The sequence below is a fragment of the Drosophila montana genome, unplaced genomic scaffold (genome assembly GCF_035044405.1).
Source record: "Drosophila montana isolate Dmon_TW-CO22-7 unplaced genomic scaffold, ASM3504440v1 contig_2081_1, whole genome shotgun sequence".
In the NCBI taxonomy this organism is placed as follows: Eukaryota; Metazoa; Arthropoda; class Insecta; order Diptera; family Drosophilidae; genus Drosophila; species Drosophila montana.
The window spans coordinates 217,047-242,540 of NW_026996991.1; the positions used below are offsets into that span (position 1 = coordinate 217,047).

The 25,494-nt window shown below is 40.7% G+C and overlaps 5 protein-coding genes across 8 annotated transcripts; 3 read left to right on the forward strand and 2 right to left on the reverse strand.

Annotated features, from left to right (window-relative positions):
• Positions 1-8,848: 8,848 nt before the first annotated feature.
• Positions 8,849-11,993, forward strand: LOC135426578 (uncharacterized). Its single transcript, XM_064679729.1, has 6 exons — positions 8,849-9,249; positions 9,315-9,469; positions 9,521-9,769; positions 10,258-10,602; positions 10,657-11,091; positions 11,632-11,993. Exons 1-6 carry the CDS (start codon positions 9,162-9,164, stop codon positions 11,908-11,910), a joined length of 1,551 nt encoding a protein of 516 aa, XP_064535799.1. The 5' UTR covers positions 8,849-9,161; the 3' UTR covers positions 11,911-11,993.
• Positions 11,994-12,419: 426 nt separating this feature from the next.
• On the forward strand, positions 12,420-16,200 carry LOC135426579 (leucine-rich repeat and death domain-containing protein 1). Of its 2 annotated transcripts, none has more exons than XM_064679730.1 (6): positions 12,420-12,565; positions 12,941-13,926; positions 13,992-14,174; positions 14,244-14,391; positions 14,467-14,778; positions 15,871-16,200. In XM_064679730.1, the coding sequence occupies exons 2-6, from the start codon at positions 13,596-13,598 to the stop codon at positions 16,052-16,054; spliced, it is 1,158 nt and encodes a 385-aa protein (XP_064535800.1). In that variant the 5' UTR covers positions 12,420-12,565; positions 12,941-13,595; the 3' UTR covers positions 16,055-16,200. The 2 variants fall into 2 exon arrangements, with proteins under 2 accessions (XP_064535800.1, XP_064535801.1); XM_064679731.1 differs by having other exon boundaries at positions 12,551-12,565; positions 12,948-13,926.
• Positions 16,092-17,608, reverse strand: LOC135426580 (uncharacterized). Its single transcript, XM_064679732.1, has 4 exons — positions 17,247-17,608; positions 16,909-17,035; positions 16,479-16,849; positions 16,092-16,415 (listed from the first exon to the last, which is right to left on the reverse strand). The coding sequence occupies exons 1-4, from the start codon at positions 17,255-17,257 to the stop codon at positions 16,262-16,264; spliced, it is 663 nt and encodes a 220-aa protein (XP_064535802.1). The 5' UTR covers positions 17,258-17,608; the 3' UTR covers positions 16,092-16,261.
• Positions 17,609-17,952: 344 nt separating this feature from the next.
• Efhc1.2 (EF-hand domain containing 1.2) lies at positions 17,953-21,379 on the forward strand. Of its 2 annotated transcripts, none has more exons than XM_064679734.1 (5): positions 17,953-18,289; positions 18,365-18,913; positions 19,412-19,931; positions 20,005-20,520; positions 20,582-21,379. In XM_064679734.1, the coding sequence occupies exons 1-5, from the start codon at positions 18,285-18,287 to the stop codon at positions 21,230-21,232; spliced, it is 2,241 nt and encodes a 746-aa protein (XP_064535804.1). In that variant the 5' UTR covers positions 17,953-18,284; the 3' UTR covers positions 21,233-21,379. The 2 variants fall into 2 exon arrangements, with proteins under 2 accessions (XP_064535804.1, XP_064535803.1); XM_064679733.1 differs by having other exon boundaries at positions 17,954-18,289; positions 18,360-18,913.
• A 31-nt stretch (positions 21,380-21,410) lies between these two features.
• Hacl (2-hydroxyacyl-CoA lyase) lies at positions 21,411-24,845 on the reverse strand. Of its 2 annotated transcripts, XM_064679735.1 has the most exons (5): positions 24,774-24,845; positions 24,636-24,705; positions 23,419-23,614; positions 22,119-23,358; positions 21,411-22,045 (listed from the first exon to the last, which is right to left on the reverse strand). In XM_064679735.1, the coding sequence occupies exons 1-5, from the start codon at positions 24,806-24,808 to the stop codon at positions 21,826-21,828; spliced, it is 1,761 nt and encodes a 586-aa protein (XP_064535805.1). In that variant the 5' UTR covers positions 24,809-24,845; the 3' UTR covers positions 21,411-21,825. The 2 variants fall into 2 exon arrangements, with proteins under 2 accessions (XP_064535805.1, XP_064535807.1); XM_064679737.1 differs by having other exon boundaries at positions 24,636-24,810.
• Positions 24,846-25,494: the final 649 nt, after the last annotated feature.

Here is a 25,494-nt window from a genome sequence, read left to right on the forward strand (position 1 = left end):
TGTTGGACTGGGGTTCGTTTTGTATTGCACTCAGCTGCCGTTGAGGGGGTTATAAAATATGAATAATGTCAGTCGAGTGGGGGTTGGGCTTGGGTGTGCTCGTAATTTGATGTGCGTATTTGCTAAGCCCATTTAATGTGGCTGCGCCCACTACCCTCAGCCTCCTTTCCCTGTCTCACAACTTGCACTAATTTCGTTTAATTCCCTGCCAGTGGGTGGCATTTGGTTTGCTTTCCGGCATTTGTTGAGTTCATTCTGGTTGCTCATCAGCAGATTTTGTGGTAGTTTCGTAGTTAGTTCTTTGAGCATGTCGGGGGGTATTATTTTTAATGAAATGATGCGCGGACTCGTAACTGCAAATTGGCCTCAGTGCCAGCGACAGTTGTCTATAAAGTGGAAATGTGACTCCAACACTTTTCCACTCAAATATTAGACAAAGTTATTTGCATTTCAGTTAGCCTGTTGGCAGTTAAATGTTTCGTCAGGCCACGTGGGCGTAATTAAACACTAAAACGATGAATTTTAAGTATGAGTTGGCCTGTTTGTGGCTGATAAAAAGATTTGCCAAACGGGCGTAGCTCATCAAAATGAAATTGCACGTTTATAGCCCGAGTAGAGAGAATGTAAGGCTAAGTCTTTGCCATCAAATTGCATTGCCCATACTGTAATATCACGCTATAAACCACTACTATATGGTGTCACGCGTCAAGTGCGAGCTTATCTCAAAGCGTTTAAACAGAGTATTTTCATGGTTTTTATTCAAAATTTGTCGAATACCAACCAAAATTTAAGCCCTTAACTTTTTAAATAATAGGTTTTAATTATAAATAAAATATAATTGAAAACCAACTCGATTTCTTTTCACATGGAAAATTTGGTGTGAACAAGTTTCGATTAACTATTGCCGCTTAATCTACCTATTATAATTTCAACTATAATTGAATTAATTATTATTCTTGTTGTGCATAAAAAGCCTATGAATAAATATTAATTAAAGTAAAATCAATGGCATCGACCTACAATAAAATAAAAAGTTGCATACAAACTGGCAAATTGTTCAACCTTAATTACTTAATGACTTAAAAATGAGCTTATTGAAGGTCCTGTCAGTTTAATTTGTATGAGTTCCGTTCTGCTTGAATGACCACATCCCATCTGCAGCCCATCCACATTCCCAGCTCCCGAACAGTGTCTCTTGCAAGTAAACGCACAGCAGCTGGCACAAGTGCATGTTCTGAACAGAATTTAATTTTTAATTTACATGCTCTTCGGCATTCGTGTATATGGATCGAGTAAGAATAGCGCAATTAAGTTTATACGACATGTGAATACCCTGGCAGTTAATATAACATAAAGTTAAGCGATGTGAAAAAAATTTCCTTAAGCAATTCATTTGTTTGCATTAAATTTGCACAAATACTTTCATTTGTTTATATTATTTTTGAATCCGTTTTATGTATATTTATTTTTGTAATCTGAAAAATATATATATTTTTTAAGAATTATATTTTATCCTTATTTTGTATGAAAAAAATATATTGAAAAGTAGGTCTTATTATGAATTTATTATTTGTTACTTATTTATATCTTAATTATATCGTAATAAATTATTTCTTTATGACTTATTTTTATAATTTTTTCCTATTATATGAAATGCTTTTTACTGAACAGATTTTATATCGTGGAACCTTTTGCATTCAGGTTTCCATTGCATACAAATAAATATGTACGTTAACAACAAAAGGATTTAAATATGCGAGCCGGAATACTGTAGTCTGCAATACATATACATGAATATAAATATATATACATACATAAATATATACGCATACGTATATGTGTATTGTAATGAAATCCCTTTAAATGTTTATGAAAAATTCATGACGCGTGCAAATGGCGCGAAAACAAGTTATCTGCATGTATGCGTGGCCTCTTGTGTATATGTGTGTGTGTATGTGGGCAACTTTGGCCAGCCACTGGCAGCTTATGCAACTGGCCGACGTTGCCACCCAGTTGGCTGGGTGCAAATGACGGCGCCAAGCTTGCCAGACACGCAGCATTGCATGCAAAATGTGTTATGAAAAGAATGCAGCCAATGTTTTGTGTTGCTGTTGCTGTTGTTGTTGTGTGTACACGTGCAACGGCGGGCTGTGCTGCATAAATGAGCAGGGAGCATGGAGCTTGCCACGCTTTACACGTGATCACAAAAATGAATTCATTTGTTTGTTTGTTAACTCATTTTCCTTCAATTATGCCACAAACAAAAAGTATTCAAATTTGCAAATAAAAACGTTTTGGCAGCCCTTGCCAAAATGGCGTAAAGTCAAAAACGTGTTGCACACTTATCTGAGCGAGCGTGCTAAAGCGGAATCTGAGTGCGGCGTAAGCGAGGGGAAAGTGAGAAAGCGATAGAGAGAGTGACAGAGAGAGGGGGAGCGGTTATAAAACTTTTGACCGTTTCAATACTAATGAGCCTGTCAAGTGTTCTGCATAAAAAAGCTTCAAAAGTGCCTTTTTGGGGAGCGCGAGAGCGTTTTTTATGTTAATGGACAAGGCGCACGCAAGCACAACACATGCACGCACACACACACACGCACACACATGCATGACACGCACACCAGTAAATGAAACTAGGCGGCGTTTGTAGTGCAAGTCAATTTTTCGATAATTTGAAAAGTTTATTTAATACAAAACGTGATTCAATTACAAAGCTGACCAAAAAATACACACGCACCGTGGAAGAGTGGAGCGTGGCGGGGGTGTGCGAGTGCACGCGTGTTTGTGTGTATGTGTGTGACAGAGGCCAGCCAGCTAGCTGCCCTTTTGCCAGGGCTATGTAACATAATGACTGTTGTCCTCCTGCTTTGTTGTTGTTCATGTTGTTGTTGTTGTTCACTATCAAAAACCCAGAAACTAGTTTTTTGCTTGTAAAGCGCAGCGTGTGCGCCAATTTCGTAGTTATTGTTGTTGTCGTCGTTGTTGTTGCTTTTGTTTGTTAGTGTTGTTCGTGCCGCTCAATGCCGCTTTGTTAATGTAACGGAAATGTAACAGCAGCAGCAGCAGAGACAGAAGTGTGTGTGTGTGTGTGTGTGTGTGTGTGTGTGGGGCAGCAGCAATCAACGGATGTGGTGCACACTGTGATTGTGGTCATCGCCATCTTTTATTGACAGCTGACTTTTTTTCCGGCTAACCAACCACAACACCAGGCCAAAATAGAATAAACTTTATAAAACTTGTTACACGCTTTGTTAGTGGGCCTTTTTGTTATTGCATTATTGAAAATTAATATTTAAATTAAATTATTTTAAGAGAGAATAATTCAATCAAGTGGGTCTGCAAAAAAAAATAAAAGAAATAGTTTTCATTTTCAAATAAGAACAAGGCCCTAAAATGCGGCTTTTTTCTGCAAAGTGTGCTATATTTTACTTTTCTCTATTTTTATTTTTGCATGTTTGATTAAATATTTGTAGCTTTATCTAAGCCAAACTCAAAAGTAAATTAAGAAGAATACAAAAAAAAATGTTTATTCTACAATTGAAAACGGTAAGAAACACTTGAATCGGTTGCCAGAAAATGTATTCCTTTTTTTTTGTCAAATCTTTTAGTTTTCTTAAACATTTTCAGACCACATATACACGGACAGGAACTAACTTAATGTTATGGCAGATATATTTAAATTTTTATTTATTTATGGCACATAACTCCACATGGTTGCGTTTTTTATTTAATGAGTTAGAAATAATTGAATAGATATTTAATTTAAAACAATATATAAAACTGGGTATAAATTTATGCTAATAAATATCTTCGATTTACTAGATTTGCAAAGAAAGCTATTAAAAAAAACACTCGCTTGGGGAGTCAAATCCCTTGTATGTGTGTCTTAACAGTTAATTCAGGTGTTGACTAACTTGAGATTCGTGTGGCAGCCTGTTGGCTGCTGAGTTTTGTCAACTTGCCGCATAACCAATGAATTTTTATGCAAATTGCAATCGCCTTGCAGCTGACAACGTGCCACTTTCAACTTTTTGCGGCATCTTTCACCAGGAGAAAAGGCGAGGACCAGCCCCAAAGGCGTTGCCCATAAATCTTTGAGCAGCATTCGCAGCTAGCTCCACTTGCTTGAGTGTGCGAGAGGCAGGGGCCCAGAGTTGAGAGTTGTTTACCTTGTTAGCTTTTTGAGTGCTTCGGGGAGCACTTATTCAGGGGGTGGGTTGGTTTGTTGAAAAATACTTGGCAATCAGTCGGCATTTGCATAATTTGACAATTGTTTTCAAATTGCAATAACAATTTTAGCTTAATTGTTTTGCACACTCCAACAAATATTCGCACTGCTTTAATTTCCATTCATTTTATTAGTGCGCCAAAGTTGCTCCTTTTGTTTTTTATTTCTGTTTTGTCATTTTTTTTCTTTTCGGGGTTGTGCCACACACAGAAAAGTTTTTCAATTCAATTGTAATATAAATATTTTACAAATAATTGCTGTCATTTCCACAAATAAAAAAGCGAAAAAATAAAAATCCGGTAGAAAGTTTCTATTTTATATGGCTTTTTTTTTAATGGCCACAATTTGCTGCGTTTAGTGGGCGTTTAAGGGGGAGTGGGGAGGCGCTAGATGAACCGCAGCTGCTGCTCAATTAAAATGCATGACTATTGTCAAGGCAAATTACTAAGGGTGGCAGCGACCCAATTGTTAAGGGCGGCGGAGGGGGCAGGCCACTAAAGTGACAACGTCAGAACAATTGAAACTCTGTTTGGGGTTGCTGCTGCACTGTGGATTGGGGCAGGGTATGGGTTGTGGGGTGTGGGGGGATGTGCTGCTGTGATTGAGATTGAGCCCTATATGTAAGTTTATACAAAACTTCGGGGCTTTAAGTTATCCACTCAGCAAAAGAACTTTGCATAAGCAACAGCTGCGCATCCAAATTCATAGCCAGGCAGTTGCAACTGTCAGAAAGTTTTTTGGGGTAAGCCACACAACGAGAGCTGAGGGTTGGGCTTTACTAAAATAATATGGCATATATATAGCATATACATATGGGGCACATATATATGGAAAGCAGTTGGCAAATCAAAGCCAAATCAGGGGCTCACTCTTAGGGAAATCATATAATCTTACATAGAAACATATCAGGGACTCTCTTTGGAGCAATATTATGCATATATTAGTGTAACGGTTGTTAATATAATTCTACATTAAGACTCAAGAATTTGAAATTTTCATTAAATTAACTTATCAAAACTCCGTTTTATTCAATAAAACAATTTGTAGAGCTCAATAGTATAAAAGATAGGGCTTAAGCACATTAAAGACATATATAATAGGGATTTTCTATTAGAACTCTTGAGCTGAATTCCTGTTGTACATGGTATTTGCATCAGCAGCAGTGCTGCCCTAGCAGATTTGTTCTAGCTATATTTGGCCAATTTTAGCTACCTTCAGCTATTTTTTGGCATCTCAAAAAAAGCAGCACTGTTTAAAGGTATCTCATGCTCTCCCACAACTGCACACTTAAGAGCAGCTTGGCAGCTCCTATCGTGTGCGCCCAAAGTTATGCTACAGCAAGCAGCAGCAAGCAAGAACAACAAACTTCAATGACTTGGCAAAATAATTTGCAATTAAAATGTTAGCACAAATGCAGTTTGCATATGAACAAAAATCAAAGTCATGCGACGTTTTTGGCCATTGCCATAAGCCGTCAATTTGCATAACCACATGGCAGAGTTAACTGGCGCCGTAGAGCGGAATGGCAGGCGGCAAGTAGGGCGAGGGGCTGCCGGAGACGACTGCAAGTAATTAAAATGCCTCAAAATTATGCATTAATTGCACAAAACTTGGCAACATCCGATGGCTAAACAATGGCCCAAAACAGCTGCCAACGCGATGCACCTGAGCAAGGCCAACGGCAATTGCAGCAGCAGCAACAACAACAACAACAGTCGACTGCCAGGAAGACAGCGTCGAGTGCTTGGCCGGGCTTGGCTAACCAAGCCAACGAGCAACTTCCTGTTTTACAGTTTTAAGCTGCCGGTACACACACAAACACACACACACACGCACACTCATGTGCTCGCATATGCATGCTTATGCATATGCATGTCAGAGATGAACCTCATAAAGTATCGTGAGGGCTGCAAAAGGAAAGTTATACATAATCTAGACATATATGTTGCAATATTTCTATTACACTTGCTCATAAATGCATCACATACACACAAAAAAAAATTACTTAGATAAATTTTAGAAATATGTAACAATAAATAAATTTGCGAAAATGAAAATCGCATAGAAGAGCAACTTTTTGGTGTGAGTAAGAGTGAGTACATTTTGTTTAAACTTTAAACTAAATATAACATATTATTTTCTTAATATTTAAAGGCTTTTATCTTATTTAAGCTTTTATATATATATTAAACAGTTAGTACTACCTCTCAATTCCCAATAGGTCGATTGTTTTGCGCACTGAACACGAAGTTTTCTATAGATTAGGTAGTGACTGACAAGTCCCAAAAAGTCGCACGTGTGGCGTTGTCGACCCACTAAACACGAAGTTTACGGATCGAGCCCCCGTGAAGGTAAACCATAAATTTTTTAAATTTTAATTATAAAATATGTGTATAATTTAAATAAATTAAGACTGTATTTTCGCGTAAACCCTTGTTGGGAATTTAATAAAATCACGCACACATCTCTAGTAAGTATACGCACACACACACACTACTCGCACACACACACACACGTAGATTGCATAAATTTTGCGCAATGCGCTCCGTGCTGCCAACTCGGAACTGTAAAGCATTTTGGTAAATGTTACGAAAATTGTTGCCAGGAGCCAGCAAAATGGGCAAACGATGCCACAAAATAAGGTTTTTGGGTTAAACGGCAAGTTTTTGTTGACATTCAAATTTGCATAGTCAAATTTTGGGCCAGCGCGAACGCCTGCTGTCATATTTGATGTGTTCAAACCAAATGCGGAAGTGCTTGCCGGTTAACACACACACACAGACCCACACGTGTGTGAATGCCTGTGTGTGTGTGTTAACTGCTTTTAAATTTGTTTTAATTACGGCGCAATTGCATTTTGTTGCAGCTCGGAACGTTCGCGCTCGCGCGACTTATAAAATATTCAGCATATTTTTAAGTGCTCGGGCGCGAAAAAGGCGCTGATCCTAAAAGTATGCAACGGATATTGTTGCACGCCAGCGAATGGCAAAAGAATAATAAAAATAAAAAAATATACACTAAAAAAGAACAACACAAAATGGCACAAAGTCGCTTTTGGTCACTTTGCACAAATATCCAAAGAAAATTGCAAAATGCCTTTGTACATTTTTAGCAGCACCCCCCCTCCCCACCCTGCCCTGCTCCCAGCACAGCCCGCAGATTTCACCCGCCAAGCCGCAACATAAACAGCTGTTTCCGCTAAGTGTACCTGCCGGAAATGACAATGGCCTGTGTGTAGTTGCTTCCTTTCGCAGCTCCTTGATGGCAATGGCATGCAGACAGCGGACAACTGGACAACAGTGTACACTGGACAACTTGAGCAGCAGTTTGGTGGCATCGTCAAGGCAACGACAACAACGACAACAACAACAATGCTGTCGAGTAGAAGGACATTGGCATTTCTTTTTTGCTGGCGCTGTGCAAAGTGGTGTCAAATGTCAAAGGCAGGCGCCAGAATTGCCAAGCAGCTTTTCGCACAATTTTTAACTTAAAAATCAACTTTCTGGTTACAAATTTATAAAATGCTTTAGTAATGTAGATATATGGATCGATTGTAAGACTATGACAAATTCGATCTATAATTGCCGTTTACCACAAGTGAAGATTTAATTTTTTAAAGGCTCGCATTCGATTCATTAAATTATTATATCATTAATCATTAAATATTAAATATTTTAGACCCTATCTTAAAGTTGTCTGGTAGTTGAACTAGCAACAGTGAGGTTGCCGGTTCAAATTCTGCAGTAACGGCTGTTCTTATGAGTTTTTTATGTGTCTATTCAAATTGTTATTATTCACAAACGTATTCCAAAAAACTAAATTAAAATTGTTCTTTTGATTTGATTGTTTTGTTAGCTTCATAGGCGGGCAATTTTTTAGCTAAATATATTGGCAAATAAAGCGACTTTGTATCGTGCGAACTCTACAAAAAAAATGTTCGATAGCACAGGAGATTCCACAACGGGTAATTTCTTCTAGTTAAAAAAAAATAAAAGAATATATATGTATATAAGGCAGAAATAGGTATATGATTAAGTATTTGCGCCAAACGCATAATACTTGCCCGTGCCTGGCAGCACCCGTTTATTTTACAATATTCCAAATCGCGAGCTGGTATTGGATACCACATTAACCCATACGCAGCGGCCTATCATGACGAAGCTCAACCGAGCTAAAGTGCTTATCAATAGTTTGATTATGAGTTCTACTTGAGACTGAGACTCAGAAAATTGCGGATCGCATTGCGTGCAGTGTTTAATGTGAGTCGAACGAAACGTTTATTTTTATAATTCACACCTCAACAAAACAACAGCGGCAACAAGTTGCCCCAGTTCCGTGCCACGCGGTGTCCGCCCTAAGACCTTGCCGCCTAAAAGCCGGGCCGGATCTAATTATAACAACGACATAGAGCACAAATGTTTCGATATGTAAATAAACACGGAACAATATCGAAATCGTGTTGCCACAACAAACGATATTCAACAAAAAATAAATAACAAAATGATACTTAACGAAATGTACGCCTTTAAAGATTTCGAAACTTAACGAAAACTCGGGCAACAACAACTTTCGTTCTCATTTTCGAAAATAGCATTTGAATATTGAAGGAATTAGTTTGAAGACCGTGTCAGTCGTTGCCCAAACGCGACGCGATGCGACGCGCGCCACACTAAATGCCGTCCGAGCGAACCGAACGATCCAAACTATATAAAAATAAATCGCATCTAAGAACAACAACAAAACAACCGACAAAAAAAAACACAAAACCCAAAAAAATTAAGCAGCAATCGGTGCCAAAAATTTCAAAATTAGAGTGGAATATCGTAAAGTGTGGTTGTGTACAGCTTGTTGTCGTGTAAATAACAGAGACAAATCTTTATGCAAATATAGAAAAGATATAGGTAGAAAATAAAATAGACCATAAACCAAAACAAACATGTCCACAATCAGCGCTAGGCGCAAGAGTAGCGGCCAGTTGGAGGTTATGCAAAAAGCTGGCTGGAAGATCGATGAGAATGAGAAAGGTAAAGCGAAAGCATAAAATGTCAACAAACAATTCTCTCTCTCTCTCTCTCTCTCTCTCGCACAGCCTGCTATATAGACATAGAGGAGGATGATGACGAGGCAAATGAAAAACGGGATGAATCGAAGCGCGTTTACTCCAGATGGTCCGAACTGCCCAATCTGGTGCTGGAGGATATCTTTGCCTATCTCACGCCCAAGGAACGCTACTATGCCAGTCTGGTAAGTAGGCTCCATTTCAGTCGTATAGCCAACTCAAGGTACGCTCTCCAGGTTTGCCGGCAATGGTATAGCGCCTTCTATTTGCCCACCGTTTGGAACAATTTTGTGGTCGATGATCGCACTTTGACGCGCCCCAAGTACAATTATTACTCCGGATGGCAATACTGTTTGGATCATATGCGTACACAGAACTGCCTGGCGCGCATCGGTAGACACCTGAGAGGCATCGAGTTTCGACCCTGGCATAGCTTCAATAACATCTATCAGTTTATGACGATGTTGTCTTGGAGCATGGATAAGGTAAACAAAGCAGAAATATGTAAATCAATAAGGAAATTTTAATCCCTGATCTTTGATACTTGATGAATCATAGATAAACAGATGAGAAAAGTACATATGCGGTAGCTAATGCCTACTTTGATAGCTTTAGTAAGCCCCATGTATCGAGCATTATTTATTCTCAGATAAAAAATCAAGTATTTTATACTTAAATTAAGAACAAACGATCTTAAACTTCATCCGGTTTGTACTTGTATTAAGTGGGAGAAACGTATCCTAAGTTAATTTCTGTTAATTCCCAAAATACTTAACTAGAAACCTTTTTTGGAATATTTTTATTCGGCATTATGTTAAGTGCGTTTTGGACATACTTATGCGTTTTCCGACTTTATATAATCCTTTACATACTTATATAAAGAGAGAAGTGGACTTAAATCAAGTTACTAAAAGTTATCAATAACTGAAATTCTCGTAAGAACACGCCTCATGTAATCTTTTTATATGTACAGGGTCAGGAACAGAATCCACAACCCGAATTGGTGGGCATGGGTCGTCGCATACGCTCCTTGGTCTATCATTTTCCCTGCAATATGTCGCAACCCAATGATCCCGAAGGCATCAAGCTCTTTGGCACCGGCGGGCAGCTGTTGAAAGGTCTGAAGGAACTGCTGCTGCGTCTCACCGATCTGCACACGCTGAAGCTGGTTGATTTTGTGCTGGAACGCTTCGAGGCGAATCATTTGCTGGACGAAGTCGTTTGCAGTTGCTGCACAAAAATGCGCATCCTAAATCTGGTGAATGTGACCACAATGCATTGTCCCATTATGCATGTGGGTCTGTTTCTCAATTTGCGGGTGAGCTTTTGTTCATGGAAATCGTAAACACAGCTAACCACAAGCGGTCAACAGGTGCTCACAATTTCGCCACAAAACATAGATGATGATGTGCTATCCCTATTGGCGGACACCAAGCTGCGTCATTTGCATTTGCTGCAAAACCGCTATACGCCCAACCATCTGAGCATCAGCGCCTGCGGCGTCAAGGCCTGGCGCAGTCTGAAGGCCACCAATCCGCGGCTGAAAGTTCATCTGCGCGTTGAGAATCTGGTGGATGGGGATGTGGTCCTACAGCCGGAGGCGCCAGTGCATAGCATCACCTATTGGGCACCACAGGCGCGCATACGCACCGATCTGCTGCTGCGCATGGTGGATCACTACAAGAACACATTGGCCGTCTATGGTCATGAGCTGTTACCGCGTTTCAGTAGCCCAAAACCATTTCACAATCGCATTGACAGTCTGTTGTTGCTGATGTGCCGTCAATGCATCTATCTGGACACGCTGGTATATATAACTCAATGCCCTAATCCTATATGTATATGCTAGCTAGTTACTACCCGGAATTGCCAGGTAAAAATTAAATTTTCCGCCTAATGCCTGTCCGTGTAACATTTTAATCTTCCTATTTTATCTTAAACTTCACGTCCGAAGTTATATTTCACAAAACGATTAAGAAACCAAACCATCTCCACCCATTTTCCACTCAGTATGTGTGGATTTTGCTCAACCCGAAACCCTAAAACCCGACTCAAATGATCTTTCAAAAATATACTTTAAAATGTATTTGAATCTAAAACTTAACCGACAAACTATTTGAAACACCTCACAAAAGAAATCGATTACAGGTATATCCAATACAGGATTAAAAATGTGGCAGTTGCAGTTTTTACATAAATTTTAAAGAAATTTTGAAAATCGAAAAATCTAGTCCTTATTAGAAAATAGGCTAAAGCTGATTTAAAACTTAATCAAAAATACTTTGGCTGTGCATAGCCGGGTAATAACTACAAGTAATTGTTAATAAAATCAACTGTTACTCTTTAGGTCATACGCGAAAAAGTGTCCACTTCAACTTTGCTCCTGCTGGCACGCACCGCAAAGAATCTACAGCAGCTGCACGTGCGACGCTTTGCTGTCATCTTGAGATGCGACTGGCCCCGACATCCGGAGTGGAGCGATGAGTTTCATTTGTGGCTGAAGCGCAACTCGCGCTCCTACGAGGCGGTCGAACGTGAAATCTCACAGATATTGGGCTATGAATGGAATTTACTCAGCGATCGCGAATTCAAGCAGCTGACGCTGAATGTTAAGGTGGGCGCGTAAAAACACGCCCACTTTATATAAAAAAAAAAGAAAACAGAAAAAACCGCGACTTGTGATAAAAGGTGTAGAGCTTTATTAGTTGATGAAAAAAATAAACCAAATATTTATTGAAAAAATTATTTGGGTTTTTTCTTGTGGGGAAAAACATTCTTTAAATTAGTCGCTAATTTTTGGAGAAATTTTTTACTCACATTTTTATTTGCCAACCAGTTCAGATGGGTATAAAAGCGTGATTTTAACTATGAGAACTGCTCAGTTTGTATACATAACTGGACGGATTATGAAAGTCTTGGCAATTACTTTGGCGTTTTTGGGCCTTTTGATGGCTGCACTGGAGGCTGCGCCGGCGCCACATTTAAGCGTGGGTCTGCCCCTGCCCATAGCTGTGTCTACGCCGTATTATGGATATTCGTCGCCGTATTACTATCCTCATCATCATCATCATCATCATGATTATTATTCCTCGCCCTACAGCAGCTATCATCATTATTCGCCCTATGTTGATGCATACCCCGAAATTTATTGGTAAATCGCTTTACATAAGAAAACACTGTCAAACTAGTCAAAATAAAATTGAAAACTGTTTTAATTTATTTTAAGAAAAGACAAATTGCGTTTTATTTACGTTAACGTCGACCGGTGGCTGTTTATTTGTGTGAGTAATTGTTTAAAGAATTGGTTAGCAAACGTTCAAAACGTGCATATTGCAGTAAAATAAACAAAAGATATTCAGTTTTTATTCCATAAAACATAACACACAAATATAACAAATTTGTAGCAATTTAGCTCCAATATTTTCAGAGTTACGACTGTCAACAACTTGACAACCACATTTTAAACCATATTCGAATAAGACACAAATTTCCCCGATGGAGTTGCATGCACTCTAAAAGCTCGTCAAGCCACAAACCTCAGAAGGCTATTTGAAAATACGCTAATAAAACCTTATCTCAGCCAGAGCTAACTGGGATTTGAAACTTGGCTGAGCTTTAGACAGGCTAAGCTTTTGACAGTAATCGCATTTTTACAGTCTTTAGTACATCAGTTACCAGAAATACAGAAAAAGCTCACTTTAGCGAAAGCTCACGCCTATTTTTGACGCAACGACCTTGAGGAGGCGGCAACAACTAAAACAACCACAACAACAACAACAAGCGGCAAATTAATGCAGCCGCTTGCAGTGCATCCACGCAATACTCAATGTCAATGTCGCAAAAGCTTTTAGCGCGGCAGTTGCATACTTTCAGGCGGCATATTACGTATACACCACCAAGCCAATAACTAAATAAATATTTAAAAATAAATTAATTTTAAAATATATAGTAGATATATATATTTATCTATATACATTTGCAAGCAATACGCGATCTGAGCAATTGTTTTGTGTGCTCGCGAGTATTTTGTTAAACAAAAATAAAAAGAATCTTTTGGGCGACCAGAGCAAACTGTTGCTGTTTGTTTGCTGACGGGTGCCCAGTTTTATGGTTGACAGTGAAGGCGCCGCATGCCAAATTTTGATCATGACCGCGTAAAAAAGAAATACTGCTGTTTATCTCTACACATATATATACTATATATGTATATATGGGGTGCCAATAAAAAAAAATAAAAAACCAAACAAACAATCAAAATACGTCTGCTTTAATTAATTGAAAGAAAATATTGTGTAACTCGCCCGCCTCGACATGAATAAAACCATACTGCACTGGAGCTATTTAAATTTTAAAGATGTGCCCATGGACTTGTTTCTGTATGAGGACCTCGAAGAGGTCTATTTAAAAGAGAACTACATATCCGTAATACCCAAATGGCTGCTCAATATTACCACACTCAAGTTTATACACCTAGCTGGCAATAATCTCAGTGAGTTGCCAGTGGATATTTATATGCTGGAGAATCTCGAGTTTTTGGATGTGTCCAACAACGAGCTCACAGAGCTGCCCAAGACATTGGGTCTGCTGCTGCGCCTACAGCAGCTGAATGTGAGTGGCAATCAGCTGACCGAGCTACCTGTAGGTAAGAAGCGACCCACTCAGCGTCTACATTGCCATTGTACTGATTTCTATGTACTCTCCCTTCAGAGCTAAACACCTTGCGCAATTTGGAGCATCTGAATATTGCCAAAAATCAATTTCGCCGCCTGCCCCTGCAGCTCAGCGAATGCGTGCGCCTCAACGAGCTGAACGTGAGCGACAACGAGGCGCTGTTGCATCTGCCCGAGCGAATTGCCAATCTACCCATGCTGCAGTCGCTAGCCGCCGATCGTGAGTGTTCCCCCAACAACAAAAAAAGAAAGATATCGATCTCTTTAGAGTCTTCTCTCATTCTTGCAGGCTGCGCTCTTGTTTATCTGCCGGCTGCGCTCTCCAAGTTCATGAACCAGGTGCGCATCTTTCACAACACCTCCGTCAACTATATACCCATGATCTATGAGCGTTTCTATCAGAACTTCTTTGATAATAGACAAAAAGTGACGCCCATGTGAGTAGAGAAAATTGAGTAGGAAACGGACGGATCATAATCATATTCATAATAATCATAATCTTTGTTCTGCAGTTCCATCTCCAAGAAGGGTCTCTTCTGGGTGCGTGAACTGGAGTCCCAGAAGCGCCTGCTGCTGCCCGTGGGCACACGCAATGTCTTTCGCGTGCCCTCGCCCGAGAACCGGGTCACGCTCTACGACGATTGTTTGCACGCGCTGCAAACGATGAATCGCCACCTGCCTGTCTATGAGAATGCTGCACTGCATCGCCTCCTGCCCGAGCCCTATATGAGTGCACACATCAACAATGGACCCATTGCTCGCTGCACGACTACCAACTGCTCGAGATGCCTCTATACAACCTACTACTTTATGGTCGTCAAGCGGTAAGTCTATGGGGCAGCCATTCTTTTTGCGCTTTGCTAAAAGAAACCGGTTTGTTTTTTTGGAGATATCGCGACTACGACCCAATAGAATGGCAAGAACTACAGTAAAAGCTGCTTATGTTGAATTTAATATCGAGTTCTGTGCCTTGTGTGTGCTTAGGAGTCTTTCGTCTACTAGAATTTTGTATAGTTTCATAAAATGTTCATAACATAGAAACCCAAAATTATTTTATATTCCCTTATGCATATTCTTCTATCTGCCCTAATAATCATACTATTTCCATATGTTATCGAGATGTTAATAAAACATAAAAATATATATATATATCAATTCAACCAAATTCCATCTTCATATAATGAACAACTCGCAGAATATCTCGATATTTTATTTCCTTCTGAGCTTCCTTTTTTAACTTATGTCTTAACCTTCGAATATTTTATTCATTCTTTTAAAGTCCATTCAGAGATCTGAGTGTTATTTCCATTACAACCTCAATTTTCTTACATCATATTATTCTTTTCTTCTTCTTTTTCGTCTGAAAGATTTTTATTAATATATATTCCCTATTCCGTTTCACCCTTGCATTATTAAATTCTCCTTCTTCAAATGAGATTTCTTTTTATTAGATAGAGTCCAATCAGACGCATAATCCCAATATGCCATACGTTCCATAATGTGTCTGAATTGCACATCTATATTCATATTATAATTTAATAATGAAAATTCTAATGAGAATATGCATGTGCATAATACGATCCAAGTTTTATTTCTATTCCCTTAAGATAATTTTTATATATTATAATTGGATAATGGTAATTTAAAGTATTTGAATGAAAATACTTGAAGATCCACATAATACGATCCAAATATTATTTGCATTGTTATAAGATAGTTTTTATAGCAATATTAGATGATTGTAAGCCCAATATTATTTCAATTCCAAAACTATTATATTAAGAAAACCTGTGGATATTTTTTTGGTCATGACTTTAACATGTTGTAAGTCGAACAGTATGACAAATGTATTATCACTTACCCGCCGATCCCTTTGCTAGATCGTCTTTAAACAGATTTCTTCTTTATATTTGCAGACGCGGCAGTGCCTCCAAGCAGCTTTTCACTTGTAACTTCTGTACACATAACTGCGCATTACAATGGCTTTCGAGCAATGCGAAAAAATACTATCAGCTAGACTGGAAAGTTTCCGATGATGACGACGGTGATGATGAAGATGTTGTTGGTGGTCATGATGATAATAATGGTGATAATGATTAGGACGTAGAGTTAACTTGTGCCGCGATCTTTGTAAATGTTTGTACAAAAAATTAACACTGTTTAATTAGACGTTAGTTTTATAATTGTTATTTAAATGCTTAAGCTTGTTAAAGCGGTCATTAAAGTGTCCCAATAACCAACGGCAACCGGCGCCCTCATATGTGGTAGGGTATACACGAATATTATTATTAAATCCAAAAGCATAGCTTAGACAAAGCTCTGCGTCAGGCCACGTTCATGTACGTGCACATAATCATCCAGCAGACAGTGGGCAGCTGTGGGATATGCTTGGCGGCAATCAACGCCATGTTTACCCATTCTATAGGCATCCAGATAGGGCGTAGCTAGAGATCTATGGGGTCTAGGCAGGGTATATAGCAATTAGATACCAGACGTAGTGTAACCTTCATATTCAAATACTCACTGGAGCAGCCTGTGCAGCAGCTGCGCGTAGAGTCCATTGTGCTCATGCACCTGACCATTCTCGCATATCGCACGCTTCAGACAGGCTTTGCCATTTTGACCACGTTGATTCATGTACTCCACCGCAAATTCATACAGCAACTGCTGTGGCTCATCCACTGGCTGCTGCTGCTCAACATTAGCTTGTGCCTGCTCTTGTTGCTCTTTGGTTAGTCGCAGTGGTCCTTTAAGGTCACGTCCATTCCACAGGTCCCACCAATATATGGGCTTAGTTGGCTCCGAGAATTGATAATGGTAATTCATTAACCAGACCAGCTGGCGCCAGGCATTCTTCTCCTGGAAGTCCACAGGAAATGCGGTGCCAGTTACCATCTGTAAGGTTTTCAGGTCGAGGTCAAATTGTGTGTGTTTTTTTTTTAATGCGGCCTCACCTTAATAACGCCACCATCCTGATAGATCAAAAAACGCTTCTGTCTGCGATGTTGACGCCAAGCAGTCAGATTTGCGCCCATTGCATGCACAGCTTCCAGCGCCAGGAGCAGCAATGTGAACAGCGCACTGTAAGAGAAGTAAAATATATATATTAGTTACATATTATTACAGTGGTCCCTCGTAAAAACCAACGTTATTTTATTTGCTACAAGTTCTAAAGCGGACAAATAAAGATTGCATTATTTTATAAATAAGGCTGACTATACTTATTTCTAAAAGTTATATCCTGGCAATTAATGTTTTTTCTTTAATAATCCTATAACTTTATTCAACGCACATTGACTTCATTTTACCCGCTTCTTGTCTTCGTCGCTCGAGCGTTAAATCGTTTATGTTTTATCTGTAGCTCGGAACGCTTTCGATTGCATCGTCTTGAAGACCCGTTCTAATGACAATCCCGAGTGTGAGGTGCGAGATAAGTTCACGTGCTTTCCTACTTTTACATATGCCGCCTCAATTAACAAGTCTGCTTGGGCTGTTTGGACTTTGTTTGGGTACATGGAAATGTATTGAATGTTTTCGATAAGCCAAATAGGCGCAACTGCGCGTCACTAATTAAATCAATGATGTATAATGCCCTTCAATCAATTCCAAACGACTTTTGATACCCAGAACTTTTTAAAAAAAAGGGTAAAGAGGATTTTATATGAGCTTTTAAATGGAATAGATTATAATTGCAAGGCTTATTATTTTAATTATTAAAGCTCTGCAATCAATAACACGTTGAGATATTGAAATCGCCCTGAAACAATATAGATTATTTTGATTAATAGTTGTATTCCATAAAAGATCAGATACTATGACTTCATTTAGTTGAACATTAATAGTTTTAATTATTAAAAACAAAAAACTCACCTGCATTTTGAGACGCCTTCAAGCTGTCAATACACAGAGAAATATCTATCGTTTTATTCCAAAACATTCCCCACGTTCAGCCGGCCTCATGCAACTTATGACGTGTAGCCAAAGTGGGGTAAATGGCCGGGGAGGGGCAGACTGCAAATGGAACTCCTTGACTACCATCCTTGACAGTTGGTGCAACCAGTTGCTGCTGGCGCTGCTGCTGCCATGGCAAGCGTCGGCATTGCCATAGAGCTGTTTGTTCCATTTATCGAACAGCAAAGAAAATGTCGAAACAGTTCCGCAGCTCAAAATCGACTGCAACAAATTTTTAGTTTTGCAACATAATTCGACTAGCAAAATTCGGCAAAAACAAATTCTAAATTTAAAGGTGTTTAAATTTAAGATAAACATAAATTTACCGTTAAAATGCTGCGATTGCCGGGAATGCCACTGCTGCCAGGTGCGCAGTTCTATGACGTGAGTAGTCAAAAACAGGTTTAGCAATGTTTGTTCCCCGCTGAGTTCCCGCATCTGCCTCTTTCCATAGTACAGCAAACGGCGTCATCCGCGGCGTCAAACATTAATGCACTATCAGGGCGTACACATGCTCTCGGATCGCCGTGAGCCGGAGCTGGTCGAGCCGAACGGACCGCTGGTGGATCCCAAATGTCCGCCAGCGCCTGCCGAGCCGAACGCACCGTGGGCGCCCAAGATGACTACCAAGCTGCCACCTTGGCTGGCCTACGACAAGCAGGTGCTCTGCTTTAATGCGTACTTTAAGGAGCCGCTGACCGAGGTATATCATGCGCCCTATCAGGTGCGTAAGGTGAAAATCTACTTCTATCTGGAGGATGGCACCATGCAAATCACGGAACCCAAAGTGGAGAATTCGGGCATACCGCAAGGCTGTCTTGTGCATCGACAGCGCATACCCAAAGCGCCACCCAACGAACGCGAGTTTCTATCCATTTTCGATCTCAACGTGGACACCGATGTGCAGATCTTTGATCGGGACTATCACATCAGTGGCTGCGACATTTTCACCAGGCAGTTTCTCAGTCGCGCCGGCATAGCGGTTCCCGTGGCGCAAATGGAGCCCAAGTAAATTTCCAATTTTTTTAACCCTTGTAGAAGGGGTTTCCCTATTGTTATGCTTAAGAGCCTATCGAGTATATTTACTTGAGTCGAGCAGATTTCCTGTCCTGTTCGTCTGTTTCTTTGCATAAGTCCGCTTTTTTGCTGTAGTCAGTACATATGTCAAATTCGACCGTATCGGAGCTGCTATGGGAATGATCGCTCGACAATGCAGTTCTTGTTAATAATACTTTTTTTTATCAAGTTTTCTATATAGGGTGCATATAAAACCCAAATCTTACCTACATTATAACACTATATCACATAGATCTGTAGGCGAAATATTCTTTTTTTCAGTATATCCATCAAACTCAGCAATTACGAGCCTTACAATTTTCCCCGCGCAACTGCAAAGCTGTTATCTTATGTCTACAAGGGTATTCAATCCTCGGCGTGCCGAAGCTGTTTTTTCCATTTTTAATGTTGAAAATAGCTCAACTAAGCTGTCTGGTTCTGCATTTTCAGTGATCCCACTACAGAAATGCGCAAACGTTCCGCCGTGAAGCCAAGGCCTCGACCGGAGACGAGCGCCTTGCCCAAACGGCATGCATTTGCACAGTTTCTGGAGTTTGATCGGCGCGTGCTCAAATTTCAGGGCTACTGGAACGATCGTTCGGATTTTGGTGATGTACGTCGGCTGGACATATGTTATTATCTGGCCGATGATACCATAGACATTAAGGAGAAGTTTCCACGCAATTCAGGCCGCGAGGGATCCAGCACATTTCTCAAGCGCGCCAAGCTGCCTAAGGACTTCACGGGTCTGGCGCTGCCGGGTCAGCAAACCTCCGTCACCTTGTTGAATGTGCTGGGCACCAATATGCGTGATGTACGCTACGTGACAGATCCCTTGAATACTGGCCAGACGCAGATTGCATACTATACGGATGAGGATTTGAAAATTGGCACCGTATTGAAGGTCTTTGGACGCCATGTGATGCTCACCAGCTGTGATCAGTTCACGCAGCACTATTACAGAGAAAAGGTGTGTGTGAAGATTAGGGAACTCAATTTTATTTATTGGTTTTACACGCTCACCATTTATTTTCTGTCACCAGTATGGGATTCAAGACTTTACACCACAACCCGTGCCGGATCGCAGCGATGAGCGTGCCTCTAATCCGTCTCAGGCACGTCGTTTGCCGCCCTACAATGGCTGGGGCAGCTATGAGGACTCCGAGGGCAATTGCATTACAGTGGAGCCCAAGGCACCGCAGGCGGACTTCAAGAAGCTTATGAAATATGATGGCTGCATTCTGCGCTTTGGTGCCAAGTTGATGTCCAGCATACGGGAGAACTGCGAGCGCAGCTTTGTGATAAGTTATTATCTAGCGGATGATACCATCCAAATCTATGAGATACCACGACGCAATTCGGGCTTTATGGGCGGCGAGTTCCTGAAGCGTGCGCGTGTGCCGCTGCCTGGCCAAGAGAAGTTCAGTTCAGCCAGACCGGAATACTATCGCGCCAACGACTTCTACATAGGTGCTAGATTGAGCTTCAAGGATCACAACTTTCACATCATTTCGGCCGATGAGTTTACGCTGCTCTACATGGAACAGCATGCCAATGAGGTGGGTTGCTTATGTTCTTCCGCTATGCCTTCAGCTGTACAGCCAGTCTTTCTCTTTGCAGTTTCCTGTGGCGGACATACGCTCAATTATGCAGAAGATTCGAGAGGCAGTTCGTCCGCAGTACAAACAATTCGTACTGCGCTGCCAGCCGAATGCAGATCTGCGCGATGGCACCACCATTAGCTTTGATACGTTGAAATCCACGCTGCTCGCTTTTCTCTCAAAGGAAGCACTGCTCAACCATGAGATTGTCACGGTTTGTCGGTTTTTCTCCGCGGAGCAAATGCCGCCACCCAGCTGCGATAGGAATCATGTGCGCGGCGCCGCACAGCTCGAGCTGAAACGCGCACTGTGGAACAATGTGGATGAAATTGTTGAGCATTTTAGTCACATCAATCCAACATGCAAGCCGTACATTTCAGAGGCACAAGTCAGATCCACGCTGCGCGGCTGTAGGCTGCCTTTTAGTCTGGAACTGGTGGAGGATATATTGCAAGTACTGCAGCACAATGAACAGGGCGAAATTGAAATGCGCGATGTGCTAAGTTTCTTCGATATGAGCGGCGATCAGGTGCCCGATATAGCACCAATTAACATTGCCTTCGAGTTGTGTCCAAAATTGCCCTTTCTGCACAAAGGTCGCCTGGTGGACTTTAATTGGTTTCTGCATTATCTGGGACTGGAGGATGAGCTGGTGCGCGACAATCATTGATATTCCAATTCAGTTTGAATTCGACGGTTTTTAGTGCAAGAAACTTCGACAAACCGCAAAATTATAATCATTTTATGTCTTTGTTAGGTTTGTTGTAGAATTTTCCACTAATTTCTTTCTTATAACAAATAAAAAGTAAAACAAAAATCTTCGGTGTCGAATATTAAATACCCTTGCAGACATGTAATAGTTGTGCGTTATATTTCTTATAAAAAGAACTCTACATTAGTTAGCATTAAAACAGTTAGACAGACAGACGGGCTGGCAAAGGTATATCAAGTTTATGGGATCGGATAAGTCTTTTCATGATACAAATTATTATTACTCGCTGCAAAGGTACAAAAAGTTACAAACATAAATTTTGTCCTATTTAACTAGGTATCTATATAGAACTAAATTCAGGCACAAAATCCCCTTAGATGCGTACAATTAAAACTTTGTGTGTTGTGTATATACAAAGAAAATATCGTGACAAATGCATTTTGAAAATCTTTTAGGAATGCGCGAAACTGTGTGCTTATAAACTAAGTTGTAAACGTTGTTGCTTATAAAAAACACAAACACAACACATATATACGACTGTGTTTGTTGTTTTACAGTTTAGACTCTGTGAGCCAATTGAACGATTGTGGCTTGCGATCTGATGAGGGGCTGATTGCCACATTTATAATGGTGGGCCTATCCGTTAGCTGATTGGCCTCCTTCACTGCCGCCTGCAACTGTTTGATCTCGGTGCAAAAATGGCCCTGCATGCCAAACATTTTCATCATCTCCTCGTAGCGCACCTGAACGCCCAATGCCGATGGCGGCGTGCTATAAGTAAAGAAGCAAAGAGCATGATAAGATTAGCTACTAGTTATATACCCAGATAAGATGCCAATCTTACATTTGCGTTAAATCGCCGTCGCTGCGTATAGCTTCGAAGGTGTCCTTATCAAAGCCGCCGTAGATGCCATTGTTGTTCACAATAACAATGGTAATGGGCAGCTTATAGCGCACCATTGTCTCGATTTCCATGCCCGAGAAGCCAAAGGCGCTGTCACCCTCCACGCAAAGCACACGCTTGCCAGGCGCAAAGTCACGGCAGTAAAGAGCAGCTGCCACGGCAAAGCCAGGACCGACGCCCATGGTACCAAAGGTGCCGGCATCGAGACGATGACGCGGCTGTTCATTGAGCAGCATGGAACGACCAATGTCCATCGTATTGGCGCCCTCACTAACAATAATAGTATCTCGTGGCAGTAATTCACGCAGATGATGGAAGACTGTATAATAGTTCAGCGGCGTAGCTGTATTCAATGACATCTGCTGCACTGTATCACGGTTTTGTTTGCATTTGACCACCAGCTGTTTCCACCAGTCTTGCTCGTAGCCAAAGCGAAAGTTTATGGCGTTCATTTGCTCAAACAGCTGCTCCGCAAAGGGGCGTATGTCCGACTGTATGGCCACCGATGCGACAACCGAATTATGTAGCTCCTCGGGGCAAATGTCCACCTGTATAAATTTCACATCCTTATCGTAACGTGGCGGGCGTCCAAAATGTAATATCCAGTTGAGGCGAGCTCCCAGCAGCAGCACGACATCTGCTTTTTGCAGGGCCAGGGTACGTGCCGAGGAAACGCACTGAGCAGCCGTATCAGAGACCACACCCTTGCCCATGGGCGTGGGCAGGAACGGCAGATTTGTGTTTTCAATAAAATGACGCAGTGTATTCTCCGCATGAGCATATGCTGCGCCCTTGCCAATAATCACAAGCGGACGCTTGGCCTGGCGCAGCAACTGAGCAGCCCGAATAACATCGTCATGAGGCGGATAGGCTAATGGAGCAATGGGATGAGGCACAGATTTGTAAATGCTCGACTCTATCGCCTTTGATTGCAGAATGTTGCCAGGGAAGTCCAGATAGGCCACACCGGGTCGTCCATAGGTGGTATAGCGTACAGCCTTCTCAACATGCAGCGGAATCAGTGCAGCAGTTGGGGGACGTGCTGCATATTTGCAGTATGGGCGCGACAGCTCCACCTGTGGACACTCCTGGAAGCCACCAATGCCCTCATGATCCTGATTCGTGGCACCACCAATCACAATCAGCGGCCAGCAGTTGACTTGAGCATTAGCCATGCCACCTGAAACCAGCAAGAGAATTTAATACAAAGCAAAACTGGAAGGGATCTCTCTTAAATTACCCGTCACGTGCAGCAAACCGGGTCCAGAAACAACCAGACAAACGCCAGGCTTCCCCGTCAGATAGCCAATAGCTTGAGCTGCATAGCAGGCGGCCTGCTCATTGCGCATACCAATGTACTTCAAGCCTGCGGCCTGAAAGGCCATCGATAGCTCAATAACTGGTATTCCAATAATGCCGAACACATATTCCACGCCCTGCAAATCAATACAAACATATTAGCAATGTTAATTAGTAAAACCTATAAAAGTATTTCCGACTATTTAAAACAGAGTACTGCTAGGGCTTAGTAGTGCCGAATATTAAACACCCTTTCAGAGCCACAACGGTGTTTTTGAAAAAAAAACTCTGTTTTCGTCCGACTGTTGCTATTGGAGATCCGATGTTTATAAGATTTGACTCATATGTGTGTTATAAGATAACTTGGAAAGCAAAAAAGTTTTTCATACAAGATCTTTTTTTTTAACAGATCGTTCCAATGGTAACTATTTGAAATCGTGGTCCGATGTCGATAAGATTTCTCGTATATAAGGAGCAAAGTGAAACTTATAAATGTATAAATTGGTCAAGATATCTTAGAAAACACAAAAGTTTTTCAAACAAGAAATGAACCTTCGACCGACCGATTTGACCGATTTATAGGAACAAACATGACTATAGCCACTCGGCCCATCAAATATATATATGTCGCAGATGGTTCTTGCGACGTGATACACGTTGTGTGAGAAAATATAATACTCTCTGCAAAGGGTTTAAAGTTCAAATGAAAAAATTATAATATTAAAATTTCCTTAAGACCTTATTCAAGTTGCTTATTGATTTAATCAGCTATTAAACTCGTGTGATTTACTGCCTTAATGCGATGGGGACATGTTTTAAACCTTTGGAATATTGGGGGGCTGTCGCTCGTATCAAGATCCGCTCGTATCTATATCGCCATATAGAGCCACCGGCTAGCAACAACAACAACACACACACTCACACGCAAAAACATACACAAAAGCAGGCAATAACATTGCTTGGCCACTTTTTGAGTGCTTTTTGAACTTTGCACAACAGAAAGTTGGAAAGATAAGCGGTGCGGCCCTGGTGCCGTTAAATCTACAGTTGAACGTACGTCGCATTCTTTTCCCCCCACGGCTAGTATGCAAAAAGTGCATATCATAAGAGACAATAGGAAAAGATGGTGGAGCAGACAATGGCCACCGATTAGCTTACCTGTTGCTTCAATGATTCCGCAATTATTTGCACAGCTTCGACTTCGGCCATTTTGACGTTGTGTATAGTACTAAATGTATAAAGTAATGCGCGCTGTCGCGTTTATACTGCGCTTATAAATAAATAAAGTTAACTTACTAAAGCAGAGTTGCCTTGCGCGTTTGCACACACATATGCACTAACAGAAGCGAGAATGTAGTGACAAGTTATTAACAGTTTGCTGAACTGTTATGAACAGCTGCTAGACAGCTACTAAAATAAATGTTATACTCAAAATGGATCTGTTCCGAAGCAACAGTGATGCGGTTTTGATTGTTGGCACGTTAATAATCGATAGGTTCGCGGCGATAATTTTATTTAAATGTAAGTAAATGATAATACAAATAAGTAATGGGTATGGCTATACAGATATTAAGGTAGATATAAAATAATATCTATTCATAATGTAAGCTAACATGATTGACAGTAAGAAATATTATACAAGATGTTGAACATACTACTCCTAATTATGAACGATGAGTTTACTTAAAATAAATGGTATAATTTGTGCACACTTTTAGTTTTAATTAATTTATATTTCAGTAGTTGCGGTTGCAACTACTCGAGAAGCCTCTCTATATTTGTAAACAATTTTGCGCAACGTTGTTTTTCAGATTATATATTTTTAGAAAGCTTTGTTGACATGGTTGCTTCATAGGCTCACGGCCGTGAAGTTAATTTATTAAAACTGATTTGAAAACAAAAACAACAACAAAAAACGGGGTTTGCAGTTCTGCATTTTGATTAACATTTAACTAATTGTTGTGTCAACTTGGGGTTTTTTGCTTGAATGCGCAAAAATTAACGTTTGCAGAGACCG